This window comes from Megascapheus bottae, chromosome 1 (assembly GCF_031878675.1).
Source record: "Megascapheus bottae isolate mThoBot1 chromosome 1, mThoBot2.hap1, whole genome shotgun sequence".
NCBI classification, from domain to species: domain Eukaryota; kingdom Metazoa; phylum Chordata; class Mammalia; order Rodentia; family Geomyidae; genus Megascapheus; species Megascapheus bottae.
Window position 1 is genome coordinate 74,790,557 of NC_143509.1, and position 17,001 is coordinate 74,807,557.

General features: G+C 37.9%; 2 protein-coding genes across 6 annotated transcripts in view; one reads left to right on the forward strand and one right to left on the reverse strand.

The window, feature by feature from the left end:
* The window catches only part of Dcbld2 (discoidin, CUB and LCCL domain containing 2), a 47,008-nt gene extending 44,881 nt beyond the window's left edge, over positions 1–2,127 (forward strand). The window contains exons 15-16 of one of the 2 annotated variants that reach the window (XM_090347414.1): positions 35–172; positions 826–2,127. In XM_090347414.1, the coding sequence (XP_090203540.1) occupies positions 35–172; positions 826–1,295 (608 nt within the window). In that variant the 3' untranslated portion in view covers positions 1,296–2,127. The remainder of the gene's footprint in view (positions 1–34; positions 173–825) is intronic. The other variant, XM_090347422.1, reaches the window with a different exon arrangement.
* Positions 2,128–3,897: 1,770 nt separating this feature from the next.
* Positions 3,898–17,001, reverse strand: part of St3gal6 (ST3 beta-galactoside alpha-2,3-sialyltransferase 6) — a 59,111-nt gene continuing 46,007 nt past the window's right edge. For 3 of the 4 annotated variants that reach the window (XM_090347445.1, XM_090347456.1, XM_090347435.1), the window contains exons 6-10: positions 14,409–14,504; positions 10,434–10,620; positions 10,183–10,320; positions 8,920–9,072; positions 3,898–6,642 (exon numbers count right to left, since the gene is read on the reverse strand). In XM_090347445.1, coding sequence (XP_090203571.1) covers positions 6,556–6,642; positions 8,920–9,072; positions 10,183–10,320; positions 10,434–10,620; positions 14,409–14,504 — 661 coding nt within the window. In that variant the 3' untranslated portion in view covers positions 3,898–6,555. The remainder of the gene's footprint in view (positions 6,643–8,919; positions 9,073–10,182; positions 10,321–10,433; positions 10,621–14,408; positions 14,505–17,001) is intronic. The other variant, XM_090347466.1, reaches the window with a different exon arrangement.

The following is a 17,001-nucleotide window of genomic DNA, read 5'->3' on the forward strand; positions in this document are numbered from 1 at the left end:
AATAAACTCTCTTTGGCTTATAATTGCTATGAAGGTTGGTGGAAAGGGATGAAGCAGTTTCTCCCTGCCAAATCAGTGGAACATGAAGAGACTCCAGTCCGCTACAGCAGTAGTGAAGTTAATCACCTGAGTCCTAGGGAAGTCACCGCAGTGTTACAGACAGACTCTGCAGGTAACTGACACAGCCCTCTCCCAGGCACAGGGAAAATCTGCCACAGTTTCAGCAGAGGCTTTGGGATTTACCAAATCTTTTTGTATATCTTAAAGCTGAACTGTTTTCTGCAGGTAAACTTACTTTTAAAGAGGACTTTGAGAGAGTCATTTCTGTGTCTTAGACATTCTATTCATAAATTGGGCATTCATTTCGAAAGACTGGGTATTTTATCAGGGATGCATTTGTTTTGCTCTGTTTGCAGGGACAACAAAGTAGTAGAGTAAGAAAGACAGAAAAGGATTTACAGTTTTCTGTTACCTTGGTACACACTAATTTTAAATATTTCCTAATATTTGAGAAGGAATCAAAATCTGAGACTGTATTTTCCAAGATTAATATATTCCAGTAATGAAATTATTCTGTTCCACTAAGATACTCTCTATGAGTTTGAAAAATACAAATATAGACCACTGTTGATATACACAAATGAAGCTTTATAATGTTCCCCACTACTATGAGATACTAAACATCTTTCGTTTTTGAAATTGGTTCTAACAGATCTGTGTTGATAGCAACCGCATTGCCTGAAGAAGTGTTTGCTTTTGATATAATCTGCAGCTGCCACCCAGTTTCTGTCTTAATGTCTTTTCTGCTATGTCTGTTATCTGCAGAATATGCACAGCCACTTGTGGGAGGAATTGTTGGTACTCTTCATCAGAGATCTACTTTTAAACCAGAAGAAGGAAAAGAAGCCGGCTATGCAGACCTGGATCTTTACAATTCACAAGTGCAAGAAGTGTATCATGCCTATGCCGAACCACTTCCCATCGTTGGGCCAGAGTATGCGACGCCCATCGTCATGGACATGTCAGGGCACCCAGCAGCCTCTGTGGGTCTGCCCTCCACATCCACTTTCAAAGCCACAGGGAACCAGCCTCCCCCTCTAGTGGGAACTTACAATGTACTTCTCTCCAGGACTGACAGCTGCTCTTCAGGCCGGGCCCAGTATGACACTCCAAAAGGTGGAAAGTCGGGTCCAGCTGCCCCAGATGAATTTGTATACCAGGTACCACAGAGCACACAGGAAGTGTCCGGAGCGGGAAGAGATGGAGAGAGTGACGCTTTTAAAGAAACCCTTTGAAGGTGATGCTTCTTTCTACAAAGCATCCATTTAAAGCACATGGCTGGTTTTTTTTGTTTGTTTTTTTAATGATTAGTGGTAGTAATATATAGAATGTATTGCATATCTGTCACCGAAGTGGTTGGGAAAATGTGGTGACCGAGATACAGGAAACTACTTATCTTGCCATCTTGCTTTAAAGGTGTTACTGTGGCACAGTTACTGCTTGCCTGTTACATTTCAAACATCCTGTTTGTTTACTACTGTAAAACACTATTTTTGAATATAGAAGAAGCTCCCGATAATGCACTTCAGAGAATCTGAAAATCACTGAGAGTATTTATTACCAAACTGCAGGTACATTAATGAACCCAGGACGGTTCTGTAAGCCTGAACGGCAATAACGCATGGTACTGTTTTTGAAATATCTAATGGCTTGAAATTCTTATGAAAAGTGGGTACATTCATGCTTTTCTTCCTCATTAATTCTTTTATTGCTTTCTGAATTTTGGATTTTTTTTTTTTTGAAAATAGTTACTGGTACAAGCTTTGAGAGCCACCATACATACTTGTGTTTTCTTAGACTGACCCATAGCTGGGAAACTGACGTGTATTAAGTAGTTGGACTCACCGCAGACAGTGTTCAAGAACTTTAAGACTTCATGGTACAGGACTCTGTCTTATCTCTCTTCATTAATCTTCAGACTCTCCGTGGCTAGCTATATTTTGTCTGTAAAGTTTTGTGAATAGTTGGTGCTCACTTTATTAGTGTAAAGAAACCAGTTCCCCAATATTATTATGTAATTTTAGTATGTGGAATCAGAGCAATTTGCAATTCTGAAACGTGGTAAAAGAGATTCTTAATTCTGCATCACACAGAAGTAATGTAATTTACCTTTAAAAAGAAAGTTTTTGTCCTATTTGGTTTCACACACACAAACACACACACAAAAGCATTTTTATAATTTTTAATTAAGTAACTTTTTTAGGAGGGAGAGGACAGATAATTGGAAATAGAAAGTCTCACACACTTTCCTGCTTGGTGGTGTGGCTTTGAACTGTGATCCTCGGATCTCAGCCTCCTAGGTAGCTAGGATTAAAGGCATGGGCCAGTGGTGTGTGGGAAGTAAAATCATTTTTCTTAAATTCTCTTCAGTAACTCACATTCATGAGTACTAGGTGATCTGTAGACTGTGTGAAGAAGCATATTCTATGTCTACCTAGGAGACCGATAGCAAGCTAGGAAATGAAATTGCCCAACAACTTTCTGGTTACCACTTAGGCGACCTACTCTGAATTAGTTTCAATCTAGGTAAAATGTATTAGCTTAGAGTGTAAAACTTATCTTTAAATGATTTTAGACTGTTAGGACAATGTAAAAGGCTTATTACCACGTGATAAATCTATGGAGTTTGATAACCTCTTCTCCATAAACTTCAGTTTGTTGCTGAGGGCTGGTGGCTCCTCCCTGTAATCCTTGCTACTCAGGAGGCTAAGATCAGAGAATCACAATTCAAAGCCAGCCTGGGTAGGAAAGTTCACAATCCTTTTATCTTAAATAAACTACTCAGATAAAAGCCTAAAGTGGTGCTGCGCAAGCCTTGAACAAAATGTAGCTCAGGGACACTGTCTAGGCCAAGTTGGAACCAATTTCAGTTTGTATACATACTGTTAAAATGGACTTTCCCACTTGTGTCTAGTCATTTCTTTGGGCTTGTTCCCCTAACTTACATTGTTGCCAAAGTTAAAAAAAAAATCAGAATAATGATGAACAGTGTTTCATTCTGCTTGCTTCTAAACATCAGCATTCTAAGAGATTGGTTCAAAATGAAACAAATTTAATTTTACAGCTTCCCTACTTTCTCCTTGTATGATTTTGTTTTTATTTTCATTTGCCTTCCCTTCTTCAGACTTTGAGGCACAATGCATATTTTGTTTCAAAATGAAACAAAAAGCACAGATACTGAATTTGTATTAATCCATATCTGAATGTGTAAAAGCACATGTATTAATGTATTTGTCCCCTCTCAGGTGGGAATAGTAAACCAGTTGTTTCATGTCCCTACTCATCCCTAGTACACACAGATTATCCTTTACCTTGTCTTATATCTGTCTGAAGCTTTAAGAGACACACTTTCAATATTTTATTTTCCCAAAGAAGCTTGCTGTTTTTGTGTAATTAAGAGTACCTGGTTGTTTTTGTCTGGAATTTTTTTTTCTTCTCTTCTTTTTCTTCCTTCTTCTTTTTTTTTTTTGGTGAGGCAAAGTGTTTTTGAAATGTTGGGTATTTTAAGACTTGATCCATATTGCCACTGTGCTGTCCTTGAACTACCAATGATTTTAACAAAATATTTAGCTTTGAGTTTTTACATGTTTTAATTTCCAGATGAAGAACTGAGCCTAATTCAAATGGGTTTTTTTTTTCTGATTTTGTACTTCTAGTTTTCATATGAAGAGATTTTTCTTTTTTTTAGTACATTTATATGTTGGATATATAATATATATGTATATATATTATGTGTATGTACACATATATGTATATATTATATATCTAGCCATCATCAGAGACAATCAAGTAACAATTGAGAATGTGAAAATAATCATTTGACAAAGTTTCCTTACATTTTTATTCTCCTGTGGTTTATTGGACTAAAAATTTTCCCAGACAATACAATTTTAGAAACAGAAGCCAACAATGATAGAGCCACAAATGATGGTAGGTTTCAGGAAATTATAGACTTGGCTGTTACATGATTCTTGGGACCAGCACAGTTGAAGAGAGGATACTGTGAATTCTGGTTTGTTATTTTATTAAACTCTGTCTCTGTATATCTAAATAGATCCAGTTGCATGTACTAGATCTAGACCAGTTATGGAAATTCACATTTCACTGTTTGCACTTTGCATTGAACAAATGGGTTTATCCACTGATGGGGGAGGGGGGACCAGTTCAAGTAGAGAATTTATAGAAGAATTAAAATTATAATGTCCAGAGAGGGGAGAGCAGAATATGAGCTCATCTAAGCACATATATATCCACAACACTGTAAACAGTGATAAACTTGACCTCCTTTGCCTTGTCATTTAGCAAAAGAGCAATACAAACACTGGCAAATGCGACAACTGGTTAAGAACCAATAGATTATGTGGAACATGGAAAGGTTTTCAAATCCTCTTAAGAGAACTGATGAATTGCTGCCTTAAAAAGATAATAATAGTAATAATAATAATAATGGCTCTGAACTTGTAAGTCCCTAAACTGCAACATCTATAGAGTGGAATGTTTATCAAAATAACTTTTTGGCCAACTGTGGCATCATTTCTCATTCAATCCAACTTGTGACTAGTTTCTCATTCTTTTTTCCTTCCTTTTTTTTGGCACAGGGAAAAGTAGAAAGGAAACATGTATTGAAATACATTTTAGAAGTAAAAATGGTTGGGTGTCTGTTATTTTCTCCTAGAATGTATTTTTTGTACCTCTGCATGTACTGTAGTCACTCAGTATTTGTATATGTTGTTAGAATTTAGACTGTATAAATAGTGAAATTTTAATGTGTTCATGTGTTTTTAATAAATTGTATAGTATATATATAGATATATAAATATCTGTCTTGCTCAGATTATTCGACTTAATAAAATGATTCTGAAGTTTGTAGGTTGCCAGATTACATAAATTGCCATAGTTCTGTTTTAACATAATTTTATGGTTAGTATTACAGTGCTAACAGCAACATTTGAAAATGCTATTGGCTTTTCATTTAATGTTTTTCCTCCTCCTGTGGCCAGCACCATCCATTTTGAAGCCTGATTTTACCTTGCATCAAACTGAACTAAGCAACAAGAAAAAGCCACGGCTTTGTGGTGTGAAGAAAAGATCCTGAATACAAGTGCATTCCAGTCAGTCTATACTCTTTCCATTGCAGTTATTAGAAAAATCAAGTGAAACTAGAATAGTGTGTTAGCTTGTGCTAGTGCTGGCAGAACCAAATACAAATAACTAAGTTCTGCTCTTTGTAAAGTCAACTGTTAGTTTTCTCCACGTTGTTGTAGGCTTCTTAAAAGTGTTGCATTTATTCCCATATTCCATCCTTTCTATATACTCCCTTTAGAGAGGCAGATTGATTGTTATTAACAACTAACTTAACTAAGTATTCACGTTTGAAAAATCTACTGATAACTCTTCATGCTCATAACCTATACTATTTGCATTGTTCACCCATTATTCTCTTTCCCCAAGATAGTTTTTGGTTATATTGACTTGTAGAAAGGGTCCTAGCCAGTTTGCATTTCATGCTATTCTCTGGTGCCCCTGAGATAACCAGATAAACTTTTTATTTGAAGATTAAGTTTAATGATAAAATTCTGTTTTTTTAAATAAGTATATTAAGTCCCAGAAATACCTTGACTTTCTTTAAGACTTTCATATTTCCTAACTCAAATAGAAACTCAAAATTTAATTAATTAAGCCAATGAAGAAAATAATGTTCAAGTCAACCATCACCTGCCAGTAGCCTCTGTACTCAAGAAGCTGAATCAGGTGGTCACAAAGTCAAGTCCAGCCTGGACTACATGAGACTGCCTTAAAAATTAATGGTTTAGAATTTGTCCTCTTCTTGAGGTTCCCTTTCCTTGCTTCCTTGTGTAAAGGAAATCTTTATTTATTAAAATAATGCAAAGCTATTAAGTACTTCAATGACATTTAGTTACTCATTCACAATTTCATGTTTGTCCTATTTTCTTTACCTTAAAAAGGAAACTGTAAAGCATACCATCTTTCCTATCTACCAAATTATTACTCATCATAATGACTGATTAATTGCAGGAGGTAAAAGCTTAATTAAGCTAGTATAAACTTAGATTCCACATTTTGCTACACTAACACACAATCGTTTGCCAGTTTCTCACCTGGCAGGTATAATAGTAGACAAATTTTCCTCAGAGAGACCTGTCACAGTCAAACTTGTGGTAAACTATATCTCCTTACAAGGAAATCACATCCTCAGATGCCTATAATAAAGAAACTATAAAAAGACACTTTAAAACGCCTCCAGAAAGCTAGCTTATATTAAAAACAACACAAGCAAAACTTCACTAAATTCCCTGATATCTTAACTATTTCTTCGTTTTCATAAATAAATTCACAGAGATTAAGCTGGTGGTTATAAATCACCAGGCAGCAACAGTATACATAATTATTTCACAAATTCAACATATTTAAAAATAAACTAAAGATTGCAGTACAAAAATAAAACTAATACTGTTATCTTCTGAGTCCATATGGTCAATCTTGAGTCAAGTTGATTACAAATTTTCTTTCTATAATGTCCTTCAAAAAAAGCTGTTCTGCTGTTACATTGTGATATACACTCTAAAGAAGAAAAAGAAAAAGGTAAGATTACCATTTGGCCAAAGTCAAAATATTAGCACAATAATGCCATATTATAAAGCTCAAAAGTTACTAACAAGTCATCTGGACTTTTGTTACTGTTCTGATTTCTCTTCACTCAATCTAAATAGAAAGCCAATCTTTCTACTTAAACCGTCATTTAAAACACTTCTGCTGGTGCTTCATGCCTGTAATCCTAGCTATTCAGGAGTATGGGATCTGAAGAGCATGGTTCAAAGCCAGTCTTGGCAGGAAAGTCCATGAGACTACCTGAAAACCTGAAGTGGAGCTGTGGCTGCAACTGGTAGAGTACTACTAGCCTTAAGCAAAGAGAGCTTAAGAACAGGGCCTAGGCCATGAATTCACCACAGCCCCCCCACCCCCAATCAAAACCAGATACTTATCTCATACATCATAATAAATCTAGAGATAAAGCTTTTTGGTCAGAATGGGTTTTTATCTTTGTTGTTTTTATAAGCACCTTGAACTCATTTTTAAAAATGCTGGGCACAGGTGTCTCATACTTGTAAATCTAGCTATTCAGGAGGCTAAGATCTAAGAAATCATGGTTTGAAGACAGACTGGTCAAGAAAGTCTGAGAGACACTAGCCTCTCCAACTAACTGCCAAAAAACCAGAAGTGAAACTGTGGCTCAAGTGGTAATGTTAGCTTTGACCATAAAGCCCCAGGATAGTGCCTAGGCTCTGAGTGAAAAGCTCCAGGGCCAGCACCAATATGTTAAATCATCTGGGGAGAAGAGACTACCATATATTCTGGTTCCACTTAAAATGTATGTTGGAAAACAATTCTGAGGATGGAGGTATACCTCAGGGGTCAAGTACTTGCATAACCTGTACAACATTGGGTTTGGTCCCCAGAACAGCAAAAATGGAAACAAAGTGTGATTCTGTTGTTGATACCCTAATCTTCAGGAAGTAGTTTTAATCCACCTTCTTTTCTTCTTTTTGGTTGCTAATGGGGCATAAATTCATTGGCTGGGTGCTGTCCCTGACCTCTTTTTACTCAAGACTAGTGCTCTACCACTTCAAGCCATAGCTCCACTTCTGGTTTTCTAAGTGGAGATTGAGGACTCGTGGGCCTTCCTGCTGCAGCTAGGTTTGAACCACAATCCTCAGGTCTCAGCCTCCTAAGTAGAATTCTTGAAATATCCCAAGTGCTAGAGGAAGGATTTTGGCTGAGGAGAAATAAACCTAATTCGAAGCCTATTCTGGCCCTAATTCTTGAACTATTCACGTGTTTGGAACATACTATGTAAAAGAGCTGGGTAGAAGTAGGTACAAAATATAGTATTAAAACTCAACCCACTGGGCACTGGTGACTCACACCTGTAACCCTAGCTACTCAGTAGGTTGAGATCTGACGACAGTGGTATAAAGCCAGCCCAAGCAGAAAAGTCTGTGTGAGTCTCATCTCCAATAAAGTACTCAAAAAAGCCAGATGTGGCACCGTGGCTTAAGTGGTAGAGCGCTAGCCTTGAGCACAGAAAGGCTCAGGGACCTTGAGGCCCTTCACTCAAGCCACAAGAGGGGAAAAAAAATAAAAATAAAATCCAACCTCATTAGTACTACCTCCTAGGCTTATGTACTATTTGGGATGATTTAAAGGAGACTGACTTCATAAAATTCATATACATACGACAAAGCATTCACATTTCAATATTTAAAATATATGAATAATTTAATCTTGAAATGTAGCATAACTGCTAATCTAAGAATTATAGAAAATTCCTGCCCAGTCAATTAAAAATTCAGGGTCAAATCTATCAGTATTGATTGCTGAAAAACATGATCAAGTAAATAAGGTGTGAAACTTCCTGACCATGCGTATTTTATTGTTTGGTACTGGTCTATACCATCTTGTTTACTCTTAAAGGAAAGAGGAAAAGAAATTATGAGTAGAGCAATGCATGCTTTTTGGTGAATTTGCATATTTCAAACAGCAAGTTTTATAATTAAGCAATGCAAATAAGTGTCTAAGGTTCGGTCCCTATGTTGATTGCACTTGGCATAACCATAAGGTCCTTCAGAGAGTCTGAGTTCCATAGATTAGGAATTGCCCTTGCAGTAAAATGAACTCTGGGCCTGAATTCTCTTTGTAGCCCTGGGTATTCTGTAACCCCTATCAAATCTTCAAAATTCCCTTAGTAAAATGAGAGTAAGAAGAGAAATACAGGCTTTCTGACAGAAGAGATCAACAGGCCAAAGTATTTGTATCTATCTTAAGTGATACATATATTACCTTATTCATCAAAGACATGGTGGCATTCCCATAGTAGTGCAAAGGGCTCTTGAGGTCAGAAAGATTGTACTTAAAACCAGCTAGGTGAACCTCATGACATATGTGAAATGCCAGTGTGATGGCAATAATTCCTGTTGTTGGGTGTTTGGGTTTCTAGAGGGGAAATGGAAAATAAAAATTTTAAACCCAAATGAGCTTCTTATTTCCAAAACATGTCTGGTTGTCCTAGACTTATTTACAAAAGAAAAAAAATGTGGATTCTGAGCAGTTAATCAAAAGGAAAATATTTAGTTAAGCCTTCATCATGCCATAAGACTGAAGCTCCAAGCAGAATGCCATACTCTAAGAAAAAAAAAAAGAACAACTCCAATTGAAACAGGAACTCAAACTGAAAGCCTTTCAAAAGTAATATTTAGCTGCAATGCTAGCTAAAGACAACCATCATGATGGTGAAGAAATACTTTGAAGTACAAGGAAGAGAACGTTGCTGTAATTCATTCAAAAACAAAACTTATCTGGTTGCTGGTGGCTCACACCTGTAATCCTAGTTAACTCTGGGTTACTGAGATCTGAGCATTGTGGTTAAAAGCCAGCCTAGACATGAAAGTCTATGAAATAATGGTCTTCAATTAAGTACCAAAAAGCCAAAAGTGGTGCCATGACTCAAGCGGTACAGTGCCAGCTAAGCCTAGTATGACCCTACAAGGATGCTGGGAATAAGTTATTTTCCTTTCTATCTCCTTGCTTGAGACACAAGCACTTGCTCTGACATGCGCTCCTTATACCCTCACCAACCACCCAAAGCTGGAGGCACCTGGTGTGAACTTGAAGAACTTCCAAACACAATTCAATAAACCTTTTTTTCCATAAATATAAATATGTTGCAGATATCTCATTAGAGTAACATGAAGCTATTAATATAGCAAATACAATGAAATTCTAGCCTGGAAAGCTGGGCACTGGTACACTTGCACTAAATCTGGTCCTACAACTCTGACCACAAAACTTACCAATTCAGCCATCCCAGTGAGACGCTCTTTAGTATCACTGTGCAACAGTAAAGAAGAGGTTTTAGGAGATGGACAGATGGATGGAGAGAAAGGAAGCCTCTGCCCACCCCACCAGGAGGAAGGGTGTTTTACTAACACAGATATGGCCCTTAAGCTGTTACATGAACCATGTGACAAGCAGTTTCTGCCATCTCCAGCTATGCCACTTCAACTGGATCTTCCAGGTTGAAATAATGGTAATAGATATACATACCTGATTTTTGGGAAATGATTTTGGAAAATGAAGCAGTTCATAAGCAGCTGTCCTGATAATGAAAGGATCTAATATTCTGATTTGATTTGGCTTGTAAATCAAGTTTAAGGCTGGTTTCTTCCAATAACCATTAGTACTCTGAAATGAATATAAAAAAACTGAACATTGTAGTCTTTGGGATTCTTTCTTTTTTCTTTTTAAGGAAAGAACACTGAAGTCTGCCTGAAGGAAGATAAATGTTGCCAACTTACTATTTTTCCATTCGTCAACAATTCCATCAGCCACTTTAAATCAAGTGGCTTAAAAGCAACGAGAATCGCTGTGGTATTGGGATCATTGTGACTGAAATCTGAAAAAACAGATTCTGGATAAAACAGTCGGAAGGTTGTCCTTCTCCCAACTTCCTCTTCATGCCCTAAAACAGGACCACTATTCATTCTGTGGGTAGGAAGACATGAGACATATAGGCCATTTTCATCACAGTTCTTACCACCTTCAGGATTAGACCAACAACCGCATTTTGAAGCTACAAGACAACCAGTCAGAATTTGACAAAGACAAATTGGAGAGAGAACTCCTTTTTTAAATGAAACAGCTGCTTGGTCAAAGGCAGAAATGCTTACTTGTATTTGAAAACAAATTGTAGAACCAACGACACTTGCTCATAGGAAAACTGAAGACTAAATAAAACCACAGAATAACACTCAGAGACCTCATAAGACCAGTGCACAAAATCCTGTGGCTTGATAAAGGCCCTGAAGTCCAGAGCGAGTTCTATACCCACACATACACAGTCTACATTGTAATGCACAATGGCCTAGCAGCAGAAGGAGGGGCAAGCAGAATCACATTTAAGTTGTCTTGAAAACCCGTCCACCTTAGTGCTCTGAAATGAAGCAGAACAGATTGCTGTGTTATCTTCTCAACCACCAAACTAATGTCCATTACTAGATTGCACCGGAGAATCACAAAGATCTGCTGTTCAGTTTGTGTCTGCTCAAAGCCAAGGTTAGACATGCACTATTTACTAGTACATACACTAGGAAGGCACGTTATAAAAAAGGAATGCTTTTGTTTCCAGAACAGTGTCACTTAGGGAGATAAATACTGTTTTGTTCTTTGCCACTGATAGTAATATGAGACTGTAGCATGAAGCTGTTTTAATATCACATGCAATGTCTTTCCAAATGTACCTGTATTTTCCTTGCAAGGGTTTGCCATGTTCCTAAATCATCAGAGCTAGACAGTTGTAAGTAAGGAAATTTTTGAATATTTTGAAAGTGTTTAGTAGCCTGAATTATCCAAATGGGCAATAAACAGAAAGCAAGGTCACCTTGCTATGCACCAAACAGCTTAGAACCTAACAAAAACTCCAGGCCATGCCACGCCATCCTACTATGTTGCCCCAGTGTGCTAACTTTACCACAAAAGCCTAATTCATCTCCAACACAAACACTTAAGCCAGTTGGTGGCCCAACCTTGTGCTGAGAAATTAGAGAAACATCCTTATTTTTCCATCACTGCAGCTAAGAGACTACTGGTAGTTATAGGCGTAATCTTGGCTCTCCTTTCCAATTAACCACATATGTGTTCTGGATGAAACCCCCTCTTCTCTGCACTAGTCCAGTCTCTTCTCTACATACTCCTATACATGTCACAATACTCCTTAGCATTGCTTCCTTTCACAAAAGAAAATAATGGATCTGCCTTGATTGTGCAAGCATCTTCAACTACATGGTCATTTTAAACTCCTCAGAACAAAATTTCTCAAGCATTGACAGTACTGATTTCTCTATCTCCTCATCTGTCAATCTCTCTTCAACCCATTCCAGTGGGTTTCTTTCCATATTATGCCTAAAGCCTGTTTTGTCAAGAAAGACAATATGCCGCAGGTTGACAAAGCACCCTGTCTTTGTTTTATCCTTGCTTTCTTTTTGTATGCCCCTTGGGACCTGGTTGAACCCCACGGTCTTCTCATCCCTTCTGCGATCACTTCTCATCTCACTTGTGGAGCCTCTATGCCTTTTGCTCACTTCTTTGTCTTTGCTCAACCCCTTTTAAGCATTGAATGCTCCAAACTTCAATCCTCTGTCCTGGGACTCTCATCAAGTTCATGGTGGAAATACAGCTATTAAGCCATTCATCACAAAAAAAGTTCAGCTTGTTGATCCAATTGCCTCCTTGGCTTATCCAACTGCACATATCAAAAGTATCTTAAATCTAGCACATCATTTAGAGAAAACTTTTCCTCTATACCTTTTTCTACCCTAGACTGCTCAAATTCAATAAACGTTATCACTGTACATTAAACTACAAACAGGATTAAAGGAACCAGATTCCTTTAATCCTATTAGACCTCACATCTAGAAAAACAATAGATCCTGACAACCCTATTGTCTAGAACATCTCCAGTCTGCCCACTAACCTACTTTTACCTATGTCTCTCCATAATCTACTGGAACAAGCCACCATTGTCTCCTATCTGAATGAAGCAAGTTAATCAGGTTCCGCATTTTCACCTTGGTCCCTTCATGTTTTGTTGTTTATACTGCAGCCAGATTTTTTTTTTCCTGCCAGTCCTGAGGCTTGTACTCAGGACCTGAGCGCTATCATTGGGCTTTGTCAAGGTTAGAGCTCTACTATTTGATCCACAGCACCATTTCTGGCTTTTTCTATGTGTGTGCTACCAAAGGGAATTGAACTCAGGTCTTCATGTATGCTAGGCAAGTATTCGCCACTAGGCAAAATTCCTGGCCCACTACACCAGAATATTTATATTGCATTGATGTCTTGCTTTAGAACTTCCAAAAATTATCTGCAGCATATAAAATCTAAACTCCTGCCAGGCACTGGTGGCCCACACCTGTAATCCTAGCTATTCAGGAGGCTGAGATCTTAGGATCGTGGTTCAAAGCCAGCCTGGGCACTAAAGTCTGTGAGACCCCCATCTCCAAGTAACCACCAAAAAATCAGGAAGTGGCACTATGGCTCAAGTGGTAAAGCACTAGCCTTGAACTGAAGAGCTCAGGAGAGCCCAGGTCCAGAGTTCAAGCTCCATGAACGTCAATAAATAAATAAAAATCTTTGCATGTAATTGTTCTCTTCTCCCTGGCTGCTTTAAGGATCCTGTTAAGTGAAGTAAGCCAGACCCAAAGAAACAGAGCTCCATGGTTTCCCTCATTGGTAATAATTAGTATACATCTAGGACTCTCCTAACAGAGCATCACAATAGCTCAAAAGCTATCACATAATGGCCTATTGGATGAGACTAAATGTAATGAACTCTAGGATATGGAAACAAGAGGTTTATCTTTGTGATTGTTGTTCTTAATGTACTATGTGAAGTTACTTCTTTTCTCTCTTTTTCACTTACAGTTAATCTCATGTGGTTACTGTATCTGAGACTTTGTTACCTGGTATATTGTACATATGTGTCTATTTGAAATAGGGAAGAGAAGGGGAAAAACAAGATGATTGGGAGGTGGTGTGGGAAGGGAAAGGGGGACATGAGAAGGGTTCCAGAGGTAATATACCCATCACCTAACAAATATAACTGTAACCCCTCTATACATTATCCTGACAATAAAATACAATTAAAAAAACCCTAAACTCCTAATCCAAATTTACCAAGTCCTAAACAGCCTGGTCTTTGTCTACCTCTTTGCAACTTACTATATCATCCTCCCCAAGCTGGCTGCCCTTCTATCCCATTAGGTTTTCTGCCCTGTTCACAATCAGGATCATATATTCCTGAGGAGCACATGTGGTAAACATTTTCTCTGCTTCATGTGGAGTCAAATGGTCACTTAGGTCTCATTTAAGTATCCTCTCCTCAAGGCAACCATACATTCCCAACAAGACCGTCAAGTGTCCCCTGTTATATCTTTTTCTGATTGTCAAAATGACACAAAGTATATTGTCATCTATTTTAAATCTTGTTTTTACAAATGACAATGAAACTTCCACAGGGAACAAGGATGCTATTCTGATCTACTGCTATCACCTCAGGAGCTACAATTGTATGGGGCATCCAAAGGGGATGTAACAAATATTTGCTACATTAGTAACTTAAAATGTGGGCCTCATTCTAGCATCAACCAAAAAAGAAGTTTATATAACAAAAAAGCACATAAACAAATTCTTTTTTAAAACACAGCTTTCTTAAAGTAAGAAATCATGTTCTCTTCAACATGATTTCTAAGTTAGCAGATAGAAAATAAATTTACCTTATAATTACATCATAGGAGTCGATTTTTTCTCCTAATGTCTTATTCTTCAAAACTCCTCCATTACCAACCACCACACACTTTTTACATGGCATGCTGTTGGGCAAAAAGACAAGTGACAGATTGAACAATCTTTCTCAAAATGGAGTTACTCTAAGACTTTATCCTAAGAACTTATTCACTGGGATAGTTTCAATATCCCAATGACAAATTTCATTTGGTACACACACTAAAAAAGAACCAACTGTGTCTTCTAGGCTAGGAGATGTTTAGAAATAGTCAATATTCCAGAAAAGATATTCTACAGGGAAAGGATATCATATTCAACAAATACTATCTCCTGGTAGCCTATCCTCATTTCCTCATTTGATTTTCATAACCACCCATTAAGATGAATAAATCTGTTATTTCCATTATGCAAACAAAAACAGAAGATTATTGTATAACATTTCAAAGTCACATGCCAAAGAGATGGAAGTAGCATTTAAATCGAAATGGTTAGAGTACTAAAACATTCCTCTTTCTGCATTTTGATATAGTACAGATATGTTTTCATTTTTGCCAGCACTGCCCATTCCTCAGACAGTGTACTTCTACCTTTCTATGGCATTTCATATGTGTACAAATAGGTTATAGTATTCTGTACGCTGTTTGTGCTTACTTCAATTTCCCAAACATAACCTTATCCTTGGAACTTAACCAAAACAAACTAAAAGTTCACTCCGTGTTCCTGGCAAAAAGCTTTAAAGCAGGCCACACAAGGAGAATTCCTCCTGCTGCAATCAACCTGGAGTCAGGTGACACAGGGTTGTCTCTTGGCATCACGTCCCTGACTCAGCCATCTCCTACCTCTTGGCACCACCAGCACACTGAGTCTGGAAAAATGACACAATAAAACACCTCCTTTTCCTTTAGGGAACAGATTGTTAGAGCTCAAGACATTAGGATTTTCAAAACTAAAGAGCAGCCAAATTGTTCAAATGCTGCAAACTATGATACTTATTATATTATTTATTAAATTTATTATTTATTCTATTTAGAGATGAATGAATGCAGGAACTATTTTAAAAAGCCAACCATGGGCTGTGGCAATGAAGAGAGAATGTCCATACTCCTGTACTTATACATTTAACATAGTTTACACAGAATTTGTATATCTTACTAATTGTTTTGGAAGTATAACACCAATATTTTTTAAATGCTTTACTTGGGGCTTTTTGGTACTCAGCAGAATCATGCTTATATCTGAGTCTTCAACAGACAAGAACAAAAAGCCTGGGTTGTTCTTGTTCTGGGTGACAGAAATTTGTGAGGGTATGTTACCCAATCAAAAGAGAATGTATCTCCAATGTCTCATACCATAGACATGTCAAATATCATGATATATCCTAGACATATGAGTTTATTTAAGTCTACTCAACTCAGAAAAGAACCTATCTCCACATTTTTTGTTTCTTTGTTTAGGGTTTTTTTTGTTTGGTTTTGTCCTTCATGGGGCTTGAACTCTGGGCCTGGGTATTGTCCCTGAGCTCTTCAGTTCAAGGCTACTGCCTTATTCCTAGAGCCACAGCACTACTTCCAGTTTTCTAGTAGTTAATTAGAGATAAGAGTCTCACAGACTTTAATGCCAGGGCTGGCTTTGAACCTCAATCCTCAGATCTCAGTCTCCTGAGTAGCTAGATTATAGGCAGGAGCCATCAAGTGCAGCTCCACATGTTTTTATAATCAAGATTGACTTCAATTCCAGGAAGCCAAGTTTATGGAAGGCTTTTTACTCTTGAGGCTAGAGCTGAAAGCAGGGATGATGATTGCACATTCAAAAGCCTCCTTTCCTTACCCTAAAAAAGGGGGTAAGAAACATTCCCCTAACCAGATGTTTCCCATGAGTGCTCTGTAGCAGGGGAGGCATCCTACACTCATAGCATGCTTGACCTTTGAGAACCTCAGGGTCAGTTTTAGGAAGATCAGTGGCTGAACCTTCAGAAGCTGGCTCCACCTTCCTATTGGAGATACAAACAAGGCTGACCAGCGGAAGTAAGGGGTGGCTCAGAAAAGACAGTAGTAAAACTCCAACTGTTCCCATGAACTGACCTGCATGAAGGTCGGGGAAAAATGTTGATGATCATGGTACCTAGTAATTCTTATCTCTCCAGTGAAGGCTGAAGCCCTTTTCCCAGTAGGTAGAAGAGTTGTTTTTGTCTAAGCGCAAGTGCCCTAGGGAGTCCTCTAACATATGACCTGGCCTGGAATCTGACTAGGCAGTCTAACTCAATTATGTTAAACATGCAAGGGCAAAGGCCAGGAGAAAGACTACCAGCACACCCCCAGGGTTTTAGCTCAACAAGGCATTAAGGGTAGTAATGGGTTTGGGGATGGGGGGGTATGAAGCCTCAACAAAGGATTCTGGACCCATATAAGTCCTATCTCTCAATCAGATTTCAGAAGAAGTAAGTTCAATCATATGAGATACAACCAACTCCCTTATGTTACTTAGCGACCAATTGACTATTTGAATTCTGATGCCTATGGAAGCTCCTCCATCAGAGTAGACTGCAGGTGGTCAACAAGCCTGAGATCCTGAGCAACGTTATAA